The 24,527-nt window shown below is 40.9% G+C and overlaps 1 protein-coding gene across 2 annotated transcripts in view; it reads left to right on the top strand.

The window, feature by feature from the left end:
• Uggt2 (UDP-glucose glycoprotein glucosyltransferase 2) overlaps positions 1 to 24,527 on the top strand; it is a 116,572-nt gene that overhangs the window by 79,800 nt on the left and 12,245 nt on the right. For both annotated transcript variants that reach the window (XM_021181642.2, XM_029469193.1), the window contains 10 exons: positions 4,921 to 5,079; positions 5,643 to 5,728; positions 9,465 to 9,549; positions 10,501 to 10,583; positions 12,575 to 12,670; positions 13,553 to 13,637; positions 14,395 to 14,577; positions 18,335 to 18,495; positions 19,446 to 19,560; positions 23,395 to 23,511. In XM_021181642.2, coding sequence (XP_021037301.1) covers positions 4,921 to 5,079; positions 5,643 to 5,728; positions 9,465 to 9,549; positions 10,501 to 10,583; positions 12,575 to 12,670; positions 13,553 to 13,637; positions 14,395 to 14,577; positions 18,335 to 18,495; positions 19,446 to 19,560; positions 23,395 to 23,511 — 1,170 coding nt within the window. The remainder of the gene's footprint in view (positions 1 to 4,920; positions 5,080 to 5,642; positions 5,729 to 9,464; positions 9,550 to 10,500; positions 10,584 to 12,574; positions 12,671 to 13,552; positions 13,638 to 14,394; positions 14,578 to 18,334; positions 18,496 to 19,445; positions 19,561 to 23,394; positions 23,512 to 24,527) is intronic.

Here is a 24,527-nt window from a genome sequence, read left to right as displayed (position 1 = left end):
GATGGTTGTGAGCCACCATGTGGTTGCTGGGATTTGAACTCTGGACCTTCGGAAGAGCAGTCGGGTGCTCTTACCCACTGAGCCATCTCACCAGCCCCATGCTGGCCATTTTTAAACTGTTATAATTGGGGCTCTTTTCCTGATTTCTTTCCTAACAGGATTATTATTGGTGCGTATGGAAATCTACTGAACTTTTTTTGTTGATTTTTATATTCAACTATTTTTCTGAAAGTGTTTGTGAGGTCTAAGGGCTTTCTGCGTAGGCTGTAAGGTCTTTTCTAGAGAGGACAGTGTTGTCCACAATAGAAGGGATGGACCCCCTCCCCCTTCCTATTATAGACCATTTCTTCCTTCTCTTGTTTCATTGCTCAGCTAAGACTTCAGTGAGAAGTACTGAATTAGAAGTGGAGTGGAGACCCTTATTTTCTTCCTGGTTTTAGTGGATATACTTGAGTTTCCCCAGTTAGTACAATGTTGAAGTTAACATGTTGAGGTATGTTCCTCCTCTTCCAACTTTCTTGAAGGTTTTTACCAAAGCTCTTTTCTGTATCTATTGAGATCAGATTGTGTGATTATGAACAGTATTTTCCATGTGTTGCTGAATTCAACTGGCAACTGTTTTGTAAGAATTCTTAGACCATGTTCATTTTCTCCTCTGTTGTGGACATCTCCACTTTTGATATCCGTGTAATACTGGATTCATAAACTGGGGCTAGTAACCATCCATCCCTTTCCTTGTTGTGGAGTAGTTTGAGAAATGTTAATGATCTTCCTCAAAGGGCTGGTGGAGCTCAGAACCATGTAGGTTTGGAATTTCCAGCTGGGAGACTTTACATCTCCTTGCTCACTGTGCAGCAGCCCTGAGGGTTGCTTATGCTTAGTTAACGTTAGCAGGGCATGTGTGTCTATGATGTATCCATGTCTGGATTCTCCACATCTGCTAAACTTGAAGAAGTGATGCCATGGATATCATTGGTATTTGTTGTAAATCTTTTTGTTTGTTTGTTTGTTTTTCATTTCCAATTTGTGTCTTTCTCTCTTTTTGTTGGTTACACTAATGATTTCTGAATCCTCTTCATTTTGTTTTCAAGAATGAGCTGTTTCAGTTATTATATCGTTCTTTCCATCTCAAGTTCATTCATTTCTTACTTGATTCTTACTTTTTTCCTTCCCACCTATCGATTAGGGTTGTCCATTTTTTGTTTTCCTAAGAATCTCAAGGTTTAAGATTTCTCATTCTTTTACTTGATATTTCTTTAACATGTATCGTTACGAGCTTTCTTCCCTCATTAAACTTCTTTCACTGTGTCACCTTATTTCATTTTCATTCAGTTGTAAGAATTTTTAATTCTTCTCATGAGTTCTTTGGTGACCACCTATTCAACAGTGTGCTACTTGGTCTCCATGGGTCTGTGTATTTTCTACAGTTTTATCCTGTTGATGAGTCGTTTCACTGCATTGTTATCAGGTTTAACATAAGAAATTATGTCCATTTGCTTGTATTTGTTAAGACTTACTTTGTGTCCTAAATGTGATGTTTCAGAGAACATGGGCTTCTAAACAGAATGCTTGAGTGGAATGCCCTATAGTGTCTGTAGACTATCTGATAATGCTTTGTTCAGTGCTGATGTTAGCCCATCTTTCATCTGGATGACTTGTCTGTTGTCTGAATGTGATATTGAAGTTATCATCTCTGTGTGGAGATCAATCTGGGTCAAGACTTGCTATTTATTCATTAAATTGGGTACACAAAGGCTCAGCTCATACATTTTAAAAATTTCAGAATTCTTATGATATGTTGTTCCCTAATCATCATGAAGTGGTCTTCTTTAATTCTTTAGTGTGTGTGTGTATTTCTGAATATTTTACTTGTTTGAAAGGTCTTATTCCATCCTTTCACCATAGCATTGTGTTTATCCTTACCAGTACAAGTATGATTTTTGCAAGAAACAAATTGTTGGTGCAGGGATCTTTTTGTAAATGGCTTCTTACCATGATTTTGGTTGTCAAGAAAGGAGTTTCACAGACTTGGAGGATGCAGACCCCAGAGTCCTGTCTGTTGAAATGCAGATCTGCTTAGTGACAACCCCTGTGCTGATCTTGTGTTTGAATACGTCTTCCCAGCTTTGGTCTCTGCCCTTCTCTCCACTGATACAGATGCTGTGCAGATTTTGCCTCTTGGGCTATTTCCTTCTTTTCTTCCCTCTCTCCAGTGCTTTTTTCCCCTATCTCTTGTTGGTGTTTAAGGTATGTGCAAAATTTCTGATACTATCTTTGGATTAAGCTGTTGTTCTGACTGATGGAATCATATGTTAAAATATACTGGATCTTTCCAAATGTTGAAGTAAGAAAGTTTTCATGAACAAACTAACAAATATATAGCACTCCAAAAGAGGTTGACTAAAATTTTGGAGAAGTTAGTCCTTATTGTCTTCCTTCAAAACTGTTCCTAGCTTCTGTATTTGTCATCTTCATCCTAGAGAAAGGCATGACCGTGCACCTGCAGTACGAAGCCATAAATGCTTGCCTGTAGGAATTTGGTTCATTCTGTCATTGTGTGTACTTTTATCTAATGGCTTTCCTTTCTAGTGAAATCTCTATTGATCCACTCATAGATCTGTGGGCTTTCTCTCTAACTGATCCCTGGTGGCATCATCATGAACTGCTATGCAAAAGGAAGAAGGCTAGAACTGTGCTGTTTTCATCATAAGAAATCAACCATTAGGTACAAGTAAAGAATAAGAAGATACAAAATAATGAAATGTGTGAAGAAAGGCTTAAAAAAGAAGTTTAGAAAAGGGAAGTCCCTTTTGTCTTCATGATCAGTGAGATCTCTTAAAGGGGTCTACTGGAGTCCCATAAACAGAATGAACACTGTGTATTTTTAATATAACTTTAAAGATCCAAACTAAAACTGCGAAAAGCTTGCAATGGGAAAATTACTAGCAGAGAGATAAAGTGCTGCCTGACAGGGACAGTCTTGTCATTCTTAGACACCGAGTGCGAGGTAACGGAATGCTTCTGCAGGGAGTAGCACAGCTCATGATTTTTTCAAAATATATGGATGAGCAATAGCTGTGACTCTGCAGCTAGAAAACGGGATCCTCAGTTGTCATAGATGAAGGGCATAAGCAGAAAGAGCTCTAGAGTCTGCCATCTCTAGAGTCTGCCATTTCTAGAGTCTGCCATCTTAGAGTCTGCCTTCTTAGAGTCTGCCATTTAGGACTGATACAACCCTTCCTGACTCTGCTATTTCCATGGTGTAATATAACATTTAAAGTATCTGTAACTATACCAGAATATTTTCAAATAATGTGTAGAGCCATATCCTGGAGTACAAAGGAGATTAGGTAAAGGGCAGAAACACAGAAAATGAGCTAAACTTGGTCATACTTTTAATCTCAGCATTTTGAAGACTGTGGCAGGAGGATTATTTTAATCTTCCAGCCAACCTGGGCTACACAGCAAGAGATTCAGACGCTACTATAGTACTTGTGTATAACCATTTCTTTCTTAATAACTGTTAGCATAAAATTGTGGTGCTTGTAAGAACAAAAATAACATCTTTGAATTAAGTTCCTCCCTCTGAATTTCTACCATTTTTAAAAAGTTGCTTTAAGGGTTTTGCATATGCTTAGAAATGAAGTTCATCACAAGATTAGCAAAAATTTGAAATTCAGAACCTTAAAGTTGATTAAGTAAATGCTATCTGAAAAGTGTTTTCCTTTTTAAAAAAATACACAATTATATATCACACAGCATTCTAGTTACTTCTGAGATAGTTACACCAAAAAAAAAATAACTATATAATTTGGAATATTTCTAAAGTTTACTGAAAATATTTCTTACCATATTACAGTAGCATTGAAATCTTCCTGTTGTAAAATATTCCAAACATTAACACCATCTACTCTCTTTATCTTGCTTAGCAAAATTTCCTAACTGTAAAAATCATATATAATTTTGTTTATGTTCATATTGGATCATTCTGTACATGTGAGGGAGAGAAAAGGGTTAATCTCTAAAATATAATATTTACAAAGAAGAAAATTTACAAGATGTTAAAATTTTCAAGTCTTTCAAAAATTTATTGTGAATGGCAGACACAATGTTATGTACCTAATTGTCCGGGCTCCCTGAGAGTCAGAACAGAAAGACAATAAATTTAAAGCCAATACAGTACCACAGCCTATTCAGTGAGAGAGGACCATAGTCTATTCAGAGACAGACAGACAGACAGACAGACAGACAGACAGAGACATAACCTATTCAATGAGACCCAGTGTCAAAACATCCACAGAGACATTGATTCTGAGAAAACTATATTTAATAAAACCATAAGCTATGCATATTTGCTTGGATAAACCCATAAAAATTCAATGTGTTCATGTTTAAACGAATGCAGGTACTTTCTCTTCTTTCTGCTTTGTTCTGCTATGGAAAGGTTGATTTAAAAAAAATACATGGCATTTACTTGTAATTAAATAATGAACATTGATTTTTTTTTAATTACAAGAAAGCCAATAGGTGATAACTTGGCTTACATTCCCAGTTTGAAATGAACGCTACATAAAAGCTGCAAAGTGAAACTGTATTTCATAACAGTCCCACATACACCAGCCTGGAAGAGAACTCCGAGTTCTGCTAGTTAGGGTCACCTTTCCAGACTCACTGCCTTCCTTCGCACTTGCTGTTGGTGGTGCAGGCATCGTGAAGTTAGGAAAGACCTGGTGTGGAAATGAAAAAATGAGTCATGACCGTTTGTCTTGAAAAAATTGGTGGTTGGGTCAGTACACTTATGTGTTTAAGAAAGACTTGAAGTTATAAACCAAAGAATATTGTTTTACTTAAGAATCATCTTTCTTGTTCATTACAAAATGTATAGGATCATAACACCTAACCCATAACCTGTCCCCCCAGACTGAGAGGAGTGTGACAGCAGGGTATGAACTAGAGTATCTGCTGCTTGAAGGACATTGCTTCGACATGACCACAGAACAGCCCCCACAGGGCCTGCAGTTCACGCTGGGCACAAGAAGCACTCCTGTTGTAGTTGACACAATAGTGATGGCCAATCTTGTAAGTATTCTAAATATTGAATTAATGCTATTTAACTTTGGAGGGAAATTTCTTAAGTTTTTCTGTTAGTGAAGATAAACTCCTCTCTACTCTTAAGATTTATTTTACTTTCATTTCTGTGATGTGTCTATGTAAACATCTGTCATGTATATGCAGGTGCCTATAGAGAAGATAGCACCGAACCCCTGGAAGGGAAGTCTAGGTGGTTGTGAGCCGCCCAAGTGCCTGCTGGGACTCAGACTGCAGTCTGCAGCAATTGTTGTTAACCACTGGACATCTCTCTAGTCCCTAATGTTGAATCTTTAAGTAAGAGAATTGCTTTTAAAAATTGGAAGAATTAAGTCAGGAATAATGAAGTCCTATCTCAAAACATGGAAAAGCCATACTTTAGAATATATTTTTATAGCTTTTTGTAAAATCTTCTTCCTTGGAATTTGTTTGTTGAATTTTCTTCTTCCATTCCTAACAAATATTTTTCTTGGCTAATTCATTTATAAGCTTTAGTGAATAACTGGATATTCTTACTTATGTAAATGAATAGTTTCCCCCTTTCATCTTCAAAGGGATATTTTCAATTAAAAGCAAACCCAGGTGCATGGATACTAAAATTACGTGAAGGAAAATCAGAAGATATTTATGAAATAATTGGGTGAGTGATCCAAACCACTTTTAAAGCTTATATGTAAATACATGTTTAGTGTTACATATCAGATTATCAAAATGGTAATTAAAACTGTTTTGCTTAAAAACTATTAGATCTGGTTTTCTACAGGATAACAGAAAAAAAAAATGGCTTTTCAGGACTTATGTATTCCATAGGATTTTAGCTACTATCCATGCACAATAGTGAGATTACTAACACACAACTGTGACAGACAAGAAATAAAAACAAGTTCATAGAGGACAATAGGAAGGATGGGTTCCTATAACCTGCCACCTCCTCCAACTGCTTGCAGCATAACCTTGAAAACTCCTTTATCTGATATACTAAGAAGTAAGCACAGCCCTCTTAGAGGCAAAAGGGAAGGGGATGGGGTGGAGGGGAGACCAGTAAGAGGGATAACATTTGAAATGTAAACAAATAAAAATGATTAATAAATAAAAGAAGAAGTAAATACAACTTTGCCCTGGGCCCCAAAACCATGCCCACCCCAACACACCTAGCACCTGAGAAGGTCCTCATAGCGCCAGACTTTAAGCTATAACCCAAAACTAAGCCTCTAGGCCTGTTATCAGGTAGGTCTCACAATCCCAACACCTAGATCTATCTGGTATTCTCAGCCTTTATGTCTGACCCACTATGAAGCCTACTCAAGAAATTACTATCACTCAACTCGTCCCTCCAAGTTCAGACTCCACTTCAAAGAGGCTCAAGAGCTGTCTCCCAGGAATAACACACAAGGCAAAGCTAAGAACTTTACAGGAAAAGAACCCTACCTTGTCATGATTCTAAAGTAAGAAAGCAAGAAGCAGCATGATATACACCAGTTGGATTTCTGGGCCTAGAAAGCTAAGCAAATGAACCATAGATTTTCTGTAAAACATTATGTCTCCGTGGCTGTGCTTATTGAAAAAAAAAACTATCAAAACAATAGCACAATTTCCCCTTCAAGTTCTAGGCTCCGTGAAAATGTATCCATTTGTTCAGCAGAATCTAGCAGAATCAGCCAGAACCATAGCTGCAGAAGAAAAAGGAGGAGGAGGTGGAGGAGAAGAAGAGAAGAAGGAGGAGAAGGAGGAGGAGGAGGAGGAGGAGGAGGAGGANAGGAGGAGGAGGAGGAAGAAGAAGAAGAAGAAGAAGAAGAAGAAGAAGAAGAAGAAGAAGAAGAAGAAGAAGAAGAAGAAGAAGAAGAAGAAGAAGAAAGAAAGAAGAAAGGAAAAAAGAAGAGCGGAAGGGGGAGAAGGAGGGGGAAGAGGAGGAAGAAAAGTTTAGTAAAACATTTATGCTATCTCCTCCAAGGCTCAGGTAACATAGCAGAAGAGAAGGCAGAAAGAATACTAAAGCCAGAAGATGGGCTGTGACATGTCGTCCCCTGAACAATTCAGTGTATTCATCATTTTTCTGTTGCTGTGATGAAACACCATGGCCAAAGTTTACAGAGGAAAGTTTCTTTGGATCATAGTTCCAAAGGGAGAAGCACAGCAGCCGGGCAGGGCAGATGCTGAAAACCCCTTCCTCGTCCTCTGCAAAGTCTAGGAAACCCATGTTTTCCTCCCGGCCACCCAGTTCCCGGCAGTAATGACTCTGAGACTGATTACTTATTAATAAATGCCAGACCATCAGCTTCAGCTCGGCTTGTTCTCTGGCTTGCTCTTAACTTAGTGTACCTTTTATTCTAACCTGAGTTCAGCCCTGTGGCTGCTTTCCTCTTCTGAGAGTTCCTGGGGTGAACCTCCTTTTATCCTTTCCTGAGTTGAGCTACCTGCTGGTTTACATCCATCTCCTCAGCATTCTGGTGGATCTACCACACCTCTATTTCCCAGAATTCTCTCTCTCCTTGCTGGATGTCCCACCTTCTAATCCTGCCTCAGTTCATTGACCATAGGCTTTTTATTGATGATGATGCTTCTAAGAGATTCTCTCTACAGTCCTCAAACATGAAACTGATAGAGCACTCTTTCAGACTGCCCCTGGTGACATTGTTCCTCTAGCCTGCCTCCCTCTCCCAGACAGCACTCCCAGCTAGGATCTGCATTTCCACTCATGAGTCTATGGGGGCATGTATCATTATAACTGTTGCAGTGATGAGCATTCAGCACCTGGATCTACATAAGAATGAGCCTCTCAACCCCTACATGTGACTGGAGGAGCCCAGGTAGCCTTGCCTCTGCCTCTCAGGGACATGCTGTGCTCTTGCTTCAGTTGTATTTGCACAGATGACCCCACTAGGTGCCAATGGATACTCCTAGTCCACGGGTCTCTCAAATGGTCCTGGCTAAATTAAATGGGTCACACGACAAAACCTCAATTCATGAATCTAGGAAAGGACAGGTAGGGACTATTAGAGGTGGGAGGGAGATGAGGGCTGTAACAAGGATTTAGTGAATATATATATATATATATACACACACGCACAAAACTATCAAAGAAATAACTTAATTTTATGGTAAAAATGTTTTTAGATTCCTGCAGTATCTGCAGTATACCACATTTCTACCAGGCTGTAGGCAACGAGGGCTCCTGATCTGATTACTCCTTGGGTGATAGCCCACTCTGTAGTGCAAATTTATTGCAGATCAACATGAAGATGAACATGTTTGATATAATGCTGTTTAGATCAATTAATGACTTTATGGAATTTCTGATTTGATTTAAGCAGTTTTAGGAAGTTAATTTGATTTAAATTCTTTGGCGAAGTTATAGCAGTAGTATATGGAAAGTTTAGCTAGAATCAAGAATAGAGTGTGCTCCTTCCTCATAGACTGTCAAGAGCTGCAGGAACTAGAGAAAGCAGTAGAGTGAGCTCTTGTGCATTGCAAGCACGCGATTGGAGGAGCAAGGAAAATCCACCATAAAGAGGAAAGTTATAATTCTAGTGTGAATGTAAGAGCCGAGAAGAGATAATTACTCAGTTTAACTGATCAAGACTTCAAAAATAAGATGTAAGATAGATGATGACTAGTTTCTTGGTAAATATAAACTGTTGTCAGCTAAGCCTAGGGAAAACTTGCTACTACAGACTTGGCTTAAACTTTGTTAACCAGTAACAGAAGCATCACTGCGTTAGGCTTAGGTTAAACTCGTGAAAAGAAAGATGGATGGGAAAATGGTTAGTTAGGTATGAGTTTCAAAAGAAGAATACATAATCAATAATCCTGTTGTAATTTCCTTTTGTGTAATGATTTTAATCTACTTTTGAAGACTTATGTTTTTGTGATGGTTGTTTTTAGAATCTGTGTAACTTGTGGCTAGGAGGTAATTTTCTTCTTGCATAGAAAATTCTCTTAGGTGGCATGAAAATGCTAAGAGACAAAATAAAGTGATTGGGGTCTGCTTTGCTGCATCCGCTCGGAGAGTGCCGCGTGTGCGCGTGCGTGTGCGTGACTCGCCCCTCTTTCTTTTCTCTAACTGCCAACTGCCATGGGCAGCAGCCTCCACCTCACCCCCTCCGCCCCCCTGTCAGTCAGCTGCTATTAACACCAACCCCAGTCACTGATTCCACACTCACCTTCCTTGGTTTGCCCTGTGGTATTGAAGCTGGCCTTTGACAGATAATCTTAATTTATATTAATAGAACCTTAACTAAATATCTAATTTTAATAGTTTGGCATATATAATTTGAACACATAACACAAACAATTTTATTGTAAAAGAATTGCTTTTATAATCACAATTATAGTGTATTCTTGAATAAAATATGGACATTTGTGTTCTTCTGCCTTAGGCATGAAGGAGCAGAACCTGAGACCGACGTAGGCAATGTCATTGTCGTGTTAAACACATTTAAGAGCAAGATTCTGAAAATACAGGTGCGTGAGGCCGAAGCTTCTGTAAGCTTTCATGAGCACCGCTTTTCCTCTTTATATCAACTAAGAATGGTTCCCTAAATTCTCACATTGTCACTCAGTGAAAAGATGGAAACTTTACCTGTATGAAAGGGGAGCTTGAGACAAAAGGCTGGGGTTTTTTTTGTTAGATTTTGTTTTATTAGAATATTTACTGTCTCTACAGCCAGAGAATACTGCACACCATGTCAGCCTCTGAGGATGGGCCAGGGACGGAGGGTGAAAAGTTAGTCCTGGGAAGAAATAATAGCATTTGTCCCTTAGAGAGACACAGAATGGGTATCGTATTGTTCTTGCCGGGTGGTCATGTTTTCTTTTGTTTTGTTTTTGAGATAGAGTCTCATATGTAGCCCTGACTGGTCCATAATTTGCTGTATGAACCAGGCTGGCTTTAAAATCAAAGAGACCCTCCTGCCTCTCTTTCCTGAGTATCTTCTGTCCCTGTCCCTTCCTCTTCCTCATTAAGCCACCTCACAGACTTTTTATGTCTTTTTTTCTATTAGAAATAGAATTTTAGCCAGGCAGTGGTGGCGCACGCCTTTAATCCTAGCACATGGGAGGCAGAAGCAGGTGGATTTCTGAGTTCAAGGCCAGCCTGGTCTACAGAGTGAGTTCCAGGACAGCCAAGGCTACACAGAGAAACCCTATCTCGAAACAAACAAACAAAAAATAGAATTTTAACCAAACCTTTTGAATACTTAGTATTTTTAATTGCATGTGTCTGTGTCATGATCAGGGCAGCAGCAGAGGCGTTGGCATTGCACCCCCGTGGGAGTTACAGCAGCTGCAGAACTCATAGTGCAGAACAAGATTTGTTAACTACCGTCTTATATTGCTAAAGGCTTCTTGCTTTGTATGGCACAGTTTATAATTAATCAGTCCAGTTCTAAATTTTCTCTTTGCCATGTTATCCAGGTAAAGAAAAAGTCAGGTAAAATTCAAGAAGACGTCCTTGCTGATAAACATGAAAATAAAGGCATGTGGGATTCAATTAAAAGGTAATTACCAATAACTGGCAATATTTTAATGACATGACTAGGTTGACAAACGAGGAAACCTGCAGGTAGTGAAGAGCTAAATAAATAAAGCACAGACTCTCTCTCCCAGGAGCCATAAGAGAGACATAAATGCTGACATCAAAACGTGGAGCTGGCAGGAAGGAGGCTGAGGGCGTGAGAGGAGGGGGAGAGGTCGGGTGAGAGCAGTCAGAGCATGGTACGTGCAGGCATAGCGCTGCCGGAGAATGATAGGGATGTGTGCGCATGCGCGTGTGCGCACTCGATATCGTAATTGGTGGATCCTGACAGTGCTAAGAGACCACAGGCAGCAGTGAGCACAGCAAGAGCTCTCTTCGAGGCAGCTTCAGTGAGGCAGCTCATTTCAATAGAGAAAGCAGAGGCTGTTAAACCTTCCGGGTGAGTAAGGGCTACTGCTGTTGGGGGAGTGTGCATCACTGGCTTGGGCCAGAGCGCTGGGGACGCCTCATTCGCATAAGGAATTCCAGGTGCTGCTGGACATGACCTTCTAAGAGGGGAAGAAGTTTAACCTGGCTACCAGGCTGTGTGACCTCCTCCAGTGGGCACGTGCTGAGTAGGGCACAGGACTGCGTGCACTAGAACACGCAAGTCCGGCGTGGGGATGGAGATCCTCCTGCCAACCTCAGGACAAGATTTTCCAGGGTGTGAACCCACTGTAACCCTACTCTTGCCCCAGGCATACCCCTCCCAGTCCCATGGCCCAGGCGTACCCCTCCCAGTCCCATGGCTCTGACTTCACAAACATGCGTACATGTGTGCATGCGTGCACACGCGTACATATGTGTGTATACATATATCTCCAGCTGAAGGAACCTCAGGAAAGACTTCATAGAGTGTGGCTAAGATTCTTCCTCTGGAAAGATGATGTTCAAAGGTTGTGGTAGAGTGAAGGCACCTTGTTAGTTGAAGAAACAGTAGATATGATCCTCAAAGAGCAGAGGTTGTCCAGCATGGCTGTGACATGGTGTGTGGTAGGATGTGTCTGAGCTATGTGGGTAATTTAGGGCTTTGGGTGTGGGTCAGCAGTAGAATGCTTACCTAGGATGTATGAAGCCCTCGGTTCAACCTCCAGCACCACAAAGGGGCAAGGGGGTGACCGACCTGGAAGAGAGGGTTTGGTTCATAGAACCCAATAATACAAGTCTAGACATGACTGACTCACGCTCTAGAAAAGCAGGGCTGCCAGCAGCCCACCAGTAGTAACTTTAGTGTGAGGTACTAGCTGTGTCATGCACAAAGTCAGTGTCACACAGCCATGTCAGTGTCGCACACCCATCCATCAGTCCAATGGGCCTGCTCTGCCGCGGCTCACCTTGTTTTCTGAGACAGTTACTTACTGAGCCAGAGCACACTGTGTGCTAGACTTGCCAGCACCAAGTCCCCAGGACTCCGCTTTCCTCTGCCTAGCCCTGGGATCCCATCGCTTGACCTGGGCAGGGTTCCACAGAGCAGGCCCTGTGCCCAGTGAATCTTTTCCTGGACCTCTGCAGGCATGTTAAATAGTGTTTTAGAGGCGCATGCTTCATGACCAACATCCACACTCCTACTGGAAACCCAGAAAGCCTGTTGTCCATGACTAACACTTCTGCTTAATGTATTGTTGCTTCCCACACTATTGGTCATTTAAGATCCAGCACACGAGGTATGAACATGGCAGGCTGTACTTCATTCTTGATTCTCAAAAGAACTCTTGGAAGTCACAAAACTTCATGTAAATATGGAGAATGGAAAAAGTTTAATTTCATTCCATGTCTACAAAAGCTCACAGAGCTCAAATGATACCCCCAACATTTAATATACTATAATATAGATATCTCCTAACTGTCAGCACAGGTGGCTAGTCAATGTAATGGTGTGTTGATGCACATGACTTACGTGTATACAGTTATAATATATATTAAATATGTACTAATAAATACTAACAACCCTCTGTCATGTATTTCTATTTCAAGCTTCACAAAAAGTCTGCATAAAGATGAAGAAAAGGAAAATGACATCCTGAACATTTTTTCAGTTGCTTCTGGCCATTTATATGAGCGTTTTCTAAGGTAGGTGAGAAGGTTCTCATAGTTTCAGAAAGTTACACATTTACACAGATCGGAATTCAGCAAAATGAAAGAATGAACCTCAAAAGGAAATGAACTTTTTTCCCGTTTCTGCCAAGGTATTAGCTTATTTTCATACCTGCCATTATTATTATTATTTATATTCTCTGCCAAAGGCCCCTGGAGGAGCAAATCCACTGGGTTTGTGCGTTCTTCTTGCCTAAATGCTAACAAGGTATACACCAGTGAGCAGCTTGCTTTTTATATGTAAGTTTTAAAATACATTTAAATTTTATTAATTTGATTTGATTTAGAATAGTTTTAATTAATGTTAGAAATGCATTGAATTTAACAAGATAATGAGAAAAAATATATATTGTAAATTTTCCTTTCCCATGAAGGAATATCATATTTGGAAAAAGAACGAAGTCAGTAAAGAAGAAGAAGATGGTATTCAGAATTTAAAGAATATTTTTAAGAGTTTATAAAAAGGACCACAAAGAATGCCTCAGAGATATTTCAGTTATGATCCTGATGCTTTAGAGAGTACTTTCAGGGACTTGCCTCTCTTCTTCACTGAGAGGCCTGGGTAAAGCAACCGCATGGCAGAGTTCCAGAATGCACCAGTCCCTTCTCTTCTGAAGGCCTTGTATTGATCACACAGACTCAGAGCCAGACAGGGAGTCAGTTCAGGGACAGACTGCCTCACAGTGGCTCTGTGATATTTGCACCCTTACATCCTTATGCACTGCCTATTGTCACAGCCATAATGTCTGAAGGTGTTTTAGTTTAACTCTACATACTTCACAATGTGTATTCATAATTCATCATTTAAAGGCCTTTGAATATGTTACCCTATATTTGTTTTCATGCCCTTTTACTTAGGATTATGATGCTTTCTGTTCTGCGGAACACCAAAACACCAGTGAAGTTCTGGTTTCTGAAGAATTACCTCTCGCCAACATTTAAAGTAAGCACATTGCTATTTTACAATATGGCTAAAGCTTGATACTAAATTCTTTGTTACCATTGTAATCTCTTAAAACATTTCCCTTTTCAATGTGAGGTTTTTAAATGTATATTTGCCAAATAGGGCATAGGAATGAAAACATGTGGACTGAGATGATACAGTACAGGATCCGTCCTAGCAGATGCTATCACTAATTAGAAAAATCATTCTCTGGATAAAAAACCTTGCAGCACTCATGGCAAAAGTAATGCCTGTTCAAAACGGGGTTTTCCTCTCTGGGTTGCTTTTTCTCTCCGTTTCTTCTTTGTACGATGCTTTAGTGCATAGCACAAACACTGGAGAGTGCACAGTGTAAGCCTGTAGCTTTGCTCTGTTCACAGTAGCCAGGCCTCCCTCCAGCCAGAAGGTCAGTGCCCTAACTACATGTCCGGCTCAGTTCCAGAGCAGTGTGTTTGGGGAAGCAAGGCAGCAAGCAGGGGGCGTGACCTGGAGCCAGAGGCTGAACCACAAGCTTGAAGCAGAGAGGATACCACTGAAATGGCCCAAGTCTTTAAACACTCTCAAAGCCCACCTCCAGTGACACGCTTCCTCCAACAGACACGTCTGCTCAGGCCCCCTCTGCTCCCACTTCACACACTCCCATTCAGCTTGGGAACAAGTTTACTAGAATAGTATTTAAGCAGTTTTCAATTTCTTCATAATGATCTATAGTAAGCTTCTTCTAAAATGTATTGTTTGATTTGTTATCTGTGTCTAGGAGGTAATTCCTCACATGGCTAAGGAATATGGATTCCAGTATGAGCTTGTGCAGTATAAGTGGCCCCACTGGCTTCATCAACAGACTGACAAGCAGCGAATCATTTGGGGTTACAAAATCCTTTTCCTTGATGTCCTTTTCCCACTGGCTGTGGACAAAGTCATATTTGTTGATGCTGACCAGGTAACAAGAGCGATTACTTTTATACTGAAGCTTGCTTTGCATCTAACTGAACATGAACATGAGGATTTGCATTGCTCATTGATTGTCACTGTTAGTTTTTAGACGTACACGACACGACATTTATTCTATCTACTAAGTACCTGGAGTTTAAAACCCATTAGCAGAGCGTGCGCAGACGGGAAAGTGTGACAGGAAGCACCGTACAACATGGCAGTTCCTATCTAAAACAGCCATTATCATTGGATAATTTGGCAAGTAAAACTAAGACGTGTGCATTATTCGTTATAAAAACAGTTCCGTGCACCTGTGTGGGTATGCACGGGTTTTGCTCTGAGCTGCTGACTTGCTGGGAAGGTTAGCGGTGAGTGGTGGCTGTGACCCTTCTCTCCTGGGTCCACCATCGACAGTGAAGCCATCAAGTTTCCATCTGTCCATGACTTACTTAGGAAAGGCTCTAAATTTAGCTGGAAAAAATTAAAAGCCACCTTAATTTCCAAATGTATGTATAGAAGCTGTGGCTCTCCTATTAGCTCATTTCAGGACATTTGTCATCAGTAATCATGAAAATATTTGACAAGTGTACAGAATTTCTAATGCAGGAATATTTAAGTGTTCGTGTATATAAAGTGAATTCACAGGATATAAGCGACATATCAAGGACAAAGGTGTATTTTCAGGTTTTATATTAGAATTTGCTGATAAGCATGGAGTGGGGTGGGGGGCAGTTTTTTTTTCTAAGTCCAGCACTGGAGAGAGTGAGGCAGGACGATGAAGAGCTCAGTGCAGAAGCACAAATGAGGTCACCTGGAAACAAAAGCCAACGGGGAGGAAAAGGCGGCAGAGAAGAGAACAGGGCCCTTGCCTGGGTGAAGTCTAAGTCACTGCCTTCTGAGCACCGAGGCTAGAGACTATTTACCACCGCATTGTAGAACAGCAGGGGACTAAATGCAAGAATTTATTGCTGGGCTCCTTTCTCGGGTGAGTCGGCCAGAAGCCTCTCTGGCTAAGCTGGTTAACTCTTTGTGAACCAGAGAGGAAGAAAAGGAAAAGAATTAAGCTGCTGTATACAGGCAAATGTACACAGACGCACATACATTCAAACATTCATACACCCACACTCTGGCCGGGCCTGACTCTTTGTCACAGTCAACTCTGGAAGTATTCATGCATGCTTACATATGTGCATATGTACCTGCACACATGCATATAAACAGACAGACCTACACGTTTGGATGGATGGATAGGGCAAAACTCCCCAAGCCAAACCGTTCATTCAACTAAACAACTTTATTTCTTTTCTCTGGCCTTTTTATACTGTCTTTATGGCCTTATTATACTTTTAAAAATATTAATAAATTTTTACATTTCAAATGTTATTCCCTTTTCTGGTTTCCCCTCCGAAACCCCCCTCCCCCCTCCCCTTTACACTGCTCACTAGCCCACCCACTCCTGCTTCCTGGCCCAGGCACTCCCCTACACTGGGGCATGGAGCCTTCACAGGACCAAGGACCTTGCCTCCCACTGATGACTGACAAGGCTATCTTCTACTATATATGCAGCTACAACCATGGGTCTCTCCATGTGTGCTCTTTGGTTGGTGGTTTAGTCCCCGAGGAGCTCTGGGGGTACTGGTTAGTTCATATTGTTGTTCCTCCTATGGGGCTGCAAACCCCATCAGCTCCTTGGGTCTTTTCTCTGGCTCCTCCATTGGGGACCCTGTGCTCAGTCCAATGGATGGTGGTTCCTCCAGAACTTCTTTTATTGTTGAGAAGAGGTTTTGCTATCCTAGGTTTTTTGTTATTTCAGATGAATTTGCAGATTGCCCTTTCTAACTCAGTGAAGAATTGAGTTGGAATTTTGATGGGGATTGCATTGAATCTATAGATTACTTTTGGCAAGATAGCCATTTTTACTATATTAATTCTGCCGATCCATGAGCATGGGAGATGTTTCCATCTTCTGAGATCTTCGATTTCTTTCTTCAGAGACTTGATGTTCTTATACAGATCTTTCACTTCCTTAGTTAGAGTCACGCCAAGGTATTTTATATTATTTGTGACTATTGAGAAGGGTGTCGTTTCCCTAATTTCTTTCTCAGCCTGTTTATCCTTTGTGTAGAGAAAGGCCATTGACTTGTTTGAGTTAATTTTATATCCAGCTACTGCACTGAAGCTGTTTATCAGGTTTAGGAGTTCTCTGGTGGAATTTTTAGGGTCACTTATATATACTATAATATAATCTGCAAATAGTGATATTTTGACTTTTTTCTTTCCAATTTGTATCCCTTTGATCTCCATTTGTTGTCTAATTGCTCTGGCTAGGACTTCAAGTACTATATGGAATACGTAGGGAGAAAGTGGGCAGCCTTGTCTAGTCCCTGATTTTAGTGGGATTGCTTCAAGTTTCTCTCCATTTAGTTTGATGTTGGCTACTGGTTTGCTTTATATTGCTTTTATTATGTTTAGGTATGGGCCTTGAATTCCTGATCTTTCCAAGACTTTGATCATGAATGGGTATTGGATTTTATCAAATGTTTTCTCAGCATCTAATGAGATGATCATGTGGTTCTCCCCCCCCCCCCGAGTTTGTTTATATAGTGGATTACATTGATGGATTTCCATATATTTAACCATCCCTGCATTCCTGGGATGAAGCCTAATTGATCATGATGATGATTGTTTTGATGTGTTCTTGGATTTGGTTTGCGAAAATTTTATTGAGTATTTTTACATCAATATCCATAAGGAAAATTGGTCTGAAGTTCTCTTTCTTTGTTGGGTCTTTGTGTGCTTTAGGTATCAGAGTAATTGTGGCTTCATAGAACGAATTGGGTAGTGTTCCTTCTGTTTCTATTTTGTGGAATAGTTTGAGGAATATAGGTATTAGGTCTTCTTTGAAGGTCTGATAGAACTCTGCACTAAACCCATCTGGTCCTGGACTTTTTTTGGTTGGAAGACTATTAATGACTGCTTCTATTTCTTTAGAGGATATGGGACAAGCACAAACACACAGTTTAGGGAAAGAAAAAATTCAAAAACTAAGATTTTAAAATAAAATTCTCTTACCTTCCCTCAACATTTTCACTAGTATTCTTTTGGCAAGCTTGAGACAATTGAAAAGTAAAACTGGACAGGAGAGAGGCTCAGGGGTTAGAAGGACTTTGCTCCTCTTGCCTAAGACCCACAGTCAACAACTCCAGTTCCTGGGGATCCAGTACCCCCTTCTGGCATCTATGGGCATTGCACCACATGGCACACAGGCATAACTTGCAAACACCCATATATATATATATATATATATATATATATATATACACATTAAATAAATAAATATTTTTTTAAAGACTGAAAAATTAAAACACGCTAACATTTTCATTTAAGCTACTTTTTAAATCAAGACTGACTTTATGATTCAAATTAATATTTTCCAATATAAATTTATACGTTGAGGAACTAAGTGTTGTAAGCTATTGTGATAGTTCACCCCTTCCCGAAACATATGCTTTATAAACTAGCTTGCCTATAAATGATATCACTATGTATTCCTACTGGTAAGACCACAATTATTCAGGTAAAGAGCATAAAAGTGTATTTATTTTATTTGTAAGAACAAGGAGGAAAAATTAATGTGTATGATGTTGTACAAGAAATGCACCTGCTGTCTCTGTGCACTGAGGCAGTAACGTGAGATTCACATGGGAAGAGTCTGTGCCGCTGTGCAGTCTGCACTGTACAGAGACACTGTTCTCATTCCTTAGATCGTGAGACATGACCTAAAAGAACTTCGAGATTTTGATCTGGGTGGAGCTCCTTATGGATATACTCCGTTTTGCGATAGCCGCACTGAAATGGATGGATATCGTTTCTGGAAAACAGGATACTGGGCATCACACCTTGTTAAAAGGAAATACCATATCAGGTAAGATAGTGCGTGTTCTCTTCATGACCGATCATCGTGTACACTCACCCTCATAACTGAGCTGCATCTGTGAAGCCCCTGGTGTACATGAACTCTTGAGAAGTCTCTCACAGTCTTGATGCCCTGTTGTCTGTTTCATAGGTAAGGAAACTGAGGCAGTCCACGTTTAGTGACCTGCCCAGGCTTTCCATGGCTAGCACTTAGTTGAACCAAGAATTAGAACCAAATGACTCCAGTTAGGTCCAGGAGTGTACACCTAACTGCTGCAGGAAGTAAGTTTGGTTTGTCCATTACAAAGTGCAGAAGCTGTCTTCCAACAGTTACTTGTTTATAGGGCTATGAGTTTCATGAAAACCTGAAGATGTTTGAGATGACCCTAAAATACATAGATCTTTCCATAGTTATACAAAACCTCAAAGTAGGCAAAAATACCAGAACACTGGACTCAAATTTCTGAAAGAAATATTTGTAGCCCTAAGGTATCCACTTTAGTTTGCTTTCTATTGCTATGGTAAACACCATAACCAAAACCTACTTAAGGAGGAAAGAAAAGTTTGTTTGATTTTGCTGCTTACAGTCCACCATAAAGGGAAGTCTGCACAGGAACTGCAGGCAGGAACCTGGAGACATGAAACACTGCTTCCTAGCTCACTCTTTCTTCCATAGCTTGCTTTTATAACCACAGACCACCACCACCAGCACAGGGATGGCACCACCCACAGGGGTCTGGGCATTCCTACATCAATTATCAATCAAGAAAACACACCACAGACTTGCTCGCAGGCCAGTCTGATGGAGGCATTTCTTTACTCATCCCCTCTTCCCAGGTATGATTGGGAATTCTCAAGTTGACCACAAAACTAAACAACACAGCCTGTGTAGCTAAGCACTGCTATAAAGGGGAGAGCTACAGAAGCCACTCGGACTACTAAGGAGTGTTCCTTTTTCAGTGCCTTGTATGTGGTGGATCTTAAGAAGTTCAGGAGAATCTCAGCAGGTGACAGGCTCCGGGGCCAGTACCAAGCTCTCAGCCAGGATCCAAACAGTCTCTCAAACCTCGATCAGGCAAGTCAACTTTTATGACAAATTTTAATGACTAAGTATATATTTGTGGATAAAATGTTTCAGTCCTTCATACAGAGTTGTTTCCTTACCACCTCTTTTACAAACTTATTATCTTTATACACAAACCTCTACTTACCCAGAGCTTCCTGTTTGAAGCTCAGAGTAGTTCTTATCCTAGCACTGTTCTCACTTTTCCCTTCCCAAATCTACTTATTCCTCCTTCTCTGATCAACCTGTCTCATTTCCATCTCTAAGACCTGTCTCATTTCCATCTCTAAGACCTGTCTCATTTCCATCTCTAAGACCTGTCTCATTCCCTTCTCTAAGACCTGTCTCATTCCCTTCTCTGCAGCCTGTCTCATTTCCTTCTCTGTGGCCTGTTCCATTTTCTTCTCTGTGACCTGTCCCATTTCCTTCTCTAAGTCCTGTCTCATTTAGTTGCCTTCCTGACCTTCATTCCAGTCATGACATACAGTCCTTTACATGCAATAAGGCCCCCTGTCCCTCTCATCTCTTTCGTGTGCCCATTCATCTTCAACAAAACTCATTCTCCAGTGTCCCTGAAGACACCTGTAAAGTGGGAATTTCTGGGTTCTTCGGAGACTCAGTTAAGATGTAATGTTTTGCTGGAGCAGAGGTGAAAGAATGTTTTACAGAAGCAAACACAGGTGACGTTTAGGAAGAATATGAATATGACCTTACAGACAGTGGGAGCTCAAGCTTTGCTCTGCCCTTCTAATCTTTGCTGATGACAGGCATGTATTGGTTCACCTCACTTTGTGTTGTTGAGCTTTGCTTGTGGTGACGTCATAAACAGAAACTCACCAAAGAACTTGACGTGAGGTTCCTGTAGCTTCTTGATGCTTCCCTAGACTTGGGCAATTGGCAAGCCTCTCAGTTTCTTCTGGATTGACCTGTCCCTGCTGGTTCATGTGGTGTCTGTCCAGTGGACTGGACTGCAGCTGCTGGTTCGTGTGTGGTGTCTGCCGAGTGGACTGGACTGCAGCTGCTGGTTCATGTGTGGTGTCTGCTGAGTGGACGGGACTGCAGCTGCTGGCTTGTGTGTGGTGTTTGCTAATGGACTGGACTGAGAAAGACGAAGATTGGAATCGCCCCAAAGAACTCTTTCTGAACAGGTCTACTTCCTCTGGATCATAATCACCTTTCTTTCCCACTGCCTCTGAGAGGTGGGGGCTGGAGGGGAGGTTAAATTCCTATTAAAGGTTGTGAAAATACATGCTTACCCACCTGACAAGCACCTTCCCCTCACATTCCATTCAATTATTCATCATTGCCCTAAAATATTTCAGATAATTTAAGCAGATATGAAAGACAATGCAACCAAAATTCCTTACTATTTCTATTTACTAAAACCATTCATATTCATTTAGAATGCTTTAATTCTAGCTACAATATGTGTGTATATGTGTGTGTACCCATGTGTGTATGGTTGATTTTTGGAGAAGAAATAAAATAGGAAAATGTGGTAGAAAGGAGTGCAGAATGGCCAGTGAGGTTAGGGTTTTCAGTGTAAAGTAGGTACCCATTTGTTCCTGTGAAGGCCGAGTTTGAGTCGGTTTCTTATGGAGGCCAAAGAATCACTCACATTGCTGTTCCCAGTGCTGAAAGTGGGCATTTTGTGTTTGAGGAATATACGGATCTTGGTTATTTCTTTCGAGATTAAATGCATACCTACTTGCATGTATACATTACCCATGGTCTTGTACATGATATTCATGGCTTTTTTTCAACAGACCGAACCCAGGAACAATTTTATATTAGATGTCTACTGGTACATAATACCTTAGTGTAAAGCCTAGTAGCAAAAATAAAAGGCTGTTTGTATGTGTCAGGAGTCTGAGCAGGCACAGCTGGCATAGCTGGATGCTCCTTTGCACTTATCAGCATCAACTCCTTTGGTGCTTGATATCACAAGACCGTCCCCTGAGTTGTAGAACTTCTTCAAAAGCCACTGCACTACTTATTCATTCCTCTCCCAGCTGTGGGCTGTAAGCAGTATTTGCCAGATGGCCTTATCACCAGGGCACAAAAAAGGTCAGAGAAAGAGGGAAGACCAACAAAAATGAAGAAACAGTCTATAATGTTCTTGGTTTTGTTGCTTTAACACATTGATTTTTACATATTAATGGGATTCAATGTGGTATTTTCAACAATATTGCCTGACTGAAGCCAGCTTCCCTGCCTTTCACTCCTGTTTGCTCGCCCTTGGCTGCCTTCCCAGGCTCTAGTCCATCCTCCTCTTCAGGTTGGACTTCATTAGTTCCTGCACATAAGGAAAAGTGTGAGATGTTGATCTCTGTACTGATGGCCTGTCTCACTTAATATGGTGTTCTCCACCTCTCATGTGCTGCAGACGACAGGATTTCACTTTTCCTTGTTTCTCTACTCAACTTTTTTATTTTCTTTTATATATACATGATTTTATATATACAAAATATAGAAACTCCATATGAGATACAACATACTTGCCTTTCTGAGACGGGCTTAATTTGTTTAGTGTGATGCTCTCTGGTTGTAGTCATTTCCCTTCAGTATAATATACTTCAATATAATTTCCTTCTTCCTGTTGCAAGTGATGTCATTTCCTTCTTTCACTGATTTACAAGATCTTCTGAATAACAGTCCTTGCAGATAACAGTAGCTTCCTCCCGTCTTTTCAGTCTACGCATTTCCATTCCCTTTTCCTGATTTACTACACTTTTCTAGGACTTCCTCTAAGGTATTTAGTAGGACTGGTGGGAGTGGAGCCCTAAAATTCTGAAGCATCGGATACGTCGGACATCTAATGCAAAGTACTTCCATTAGGTAGGTATTTCGTTCGCCTAGGTAGTATGCTTAGAAATCTACATTTCTAGGAGAAGGAAGGACTCAATGACTGGCACATAAATAGATTTCTCAGTAACAATACACTAAATCTCTCTAAAAGACTCTTTAGCTACTAGGCCCATTTTTTTTTTAAAGATTTATTTATTTATTATACATAAGCACACTGTAGCTGTCTTCAGACACTCCAGAAGAGGGCGCCAGATCTCGTTACGGATGGTTGTGAGCCACCATGTGGTTGCTGGGATTTGAACTCTGGACCTTCGGAAGAGCAGTCGGGTGCTCTTACCCACTGAGCCATCTCACCAGCCCCATTTTTTTTTTTTAAATATGCTTGAAACCATGTGCCAGCAATCCTTGCTTAGAAAGCTTGAGCATGCAGAACCGGGAAATTGTTTCCGCAACATCTTTACCAACAAAGCGATAAGAGTGTGGCAAATGTGATGATGCTCCACACAGGCACTGAGTGGGGTCTCAGAGGTTAGGAAGTTAAGTACTGCTCTTCCAGGCGACCTGGGTCTGTTCCCAGCACCTACAGTAGTGGCCTATAACTGCCTATAACTACAGTTCCAGGGGAAGCTGGTGTTCTCTTCTGGCCTCAGCAGGCACCACTTCCATGCAGATAGACAAAGCACCCATACACATAAATAAAGGTAAATATTTTTTAAATTTAAAAATGAGGTAAGCAACAAGAGCGGCACATGTCAGTACTGGTTGTGTTATATCCTGGTTCTGATATCAAGAGAGTCGAGAGAATGAGGCTGTGCAGAGCAGGCAGCTGAGTGCTGGTTCTCAGACCTTCCTCTTCCTCTGATTCTGGATGTGGTTCTTGGTCATGAGTTCATATATGATGTGACACAAAATTATTAGCTGCAGTTAGGCATGTGAATCTTAACATTTGGAGAATCTGAAATTGGATGGATTTTTATGATAATATAAAGTTTAAATGGCAACTTCAATCAGTCTCTAGCATATTGTTTTGTGCCATAGGATCTTCCCAACAACATGATTTACCAAGTTGCCATCAAGTCTCTTCCTCAAGACTGGCTGTGGTGTGAAACCTGGTGTGATGACGAATCTAAACAAAGAGCCAAGACAATCGATCTGGTGAGCGCCTGTGTCCTCATTTGAATATAAACCACACAGAATGTTTGAGGTTAAGTATGTTGTTTAACAAGTCACATGGCACGCACATGTTGCCTTACTTGCCAAGCTTTGTCTCTTACACATTTAATAAAGAGCTGTGCTCAGGGTCCCTAAGCTACCCGAGCGTGTGCTGGTTGTAAGGACAGAGGTATGAAGGTAACCCACGACAAAGATAAATTCAAAAGAAAGTGCAAATGGAACATGTGAGACCCAGGGGATCTGTGAGAAGAGCATGTCTGTGAATCGTGGGTAGACAAGAGAAAATGGGAGTTTTCAGTCAATCAGTATACTAGGGATAGAGAATAGGCAAGACCAAAGGAGAACTTTACCACAGTATATTATAGATAAAACACCAGCTCCTTTATACAAGCAGACCCATCAGAACAAAAGCATATTTCTCAGCAGATATTTTAAAACCATGAAGGCTTTGAACAATGTCTTTCAAACTCTGAAAGGCCACAGCTGCCAAGCCAGAATACCAAATCCATCAAAACTTTCAAAACTGAAGGAGGGAGAAAAACTTTTCTGAGATCTCTTTACTGGATTGTCTACTGGATAGAAGAAGTTAAAAGGTAAACAGGAGTTGGGAACACATCTTGAATCCTGAAGTCCTCCCTCTTGGTAGGCGTTGGTGATGTGTCGATATCCAAAAGAGGGGCTTTTGGTTTTGGATGACAGGTCTCACCTAGCAATAGCCGTTGCAGTAAATCTCCTCCCAGAAAAGCCCCGGCAATGAGAACACAACACACTTAGTATGAATACAAGCTGTGCGCCTAGACTGGGCAGATCTACCACTACACTACCATCTTCCACATCTATGAGACCCCTTAGAACTTGCGGTTTCTCCAGGCCATGTGCTTCTGCTCCACTTTGCTTCCGCTTCCTCCTCCTCCTCCCCCTCCTCCTTCTCCTCCTCTCTCCCCCATTTTCTTCTTCTTCTCTCTTCCAACCTTCTGCTCCACCTTCCCTTTATCTGC

Source organism: Mus caroli, chromosome 14, assembly GCF_900094665.2.
Source record: "Mus caroli chromosome 14, CAROLI_EIJ_v1.1, whole genome shotgun sequence".
NCBI lineage: Eukaryota > Metazoa > Chordata > Mammalia > Rodentia > Muridae > Mus > Mus caroli.
Note: the sequence above shows the minus strand (reverse complement) of the source record. Positions and strands in the feature narration are given on the sequence as shown.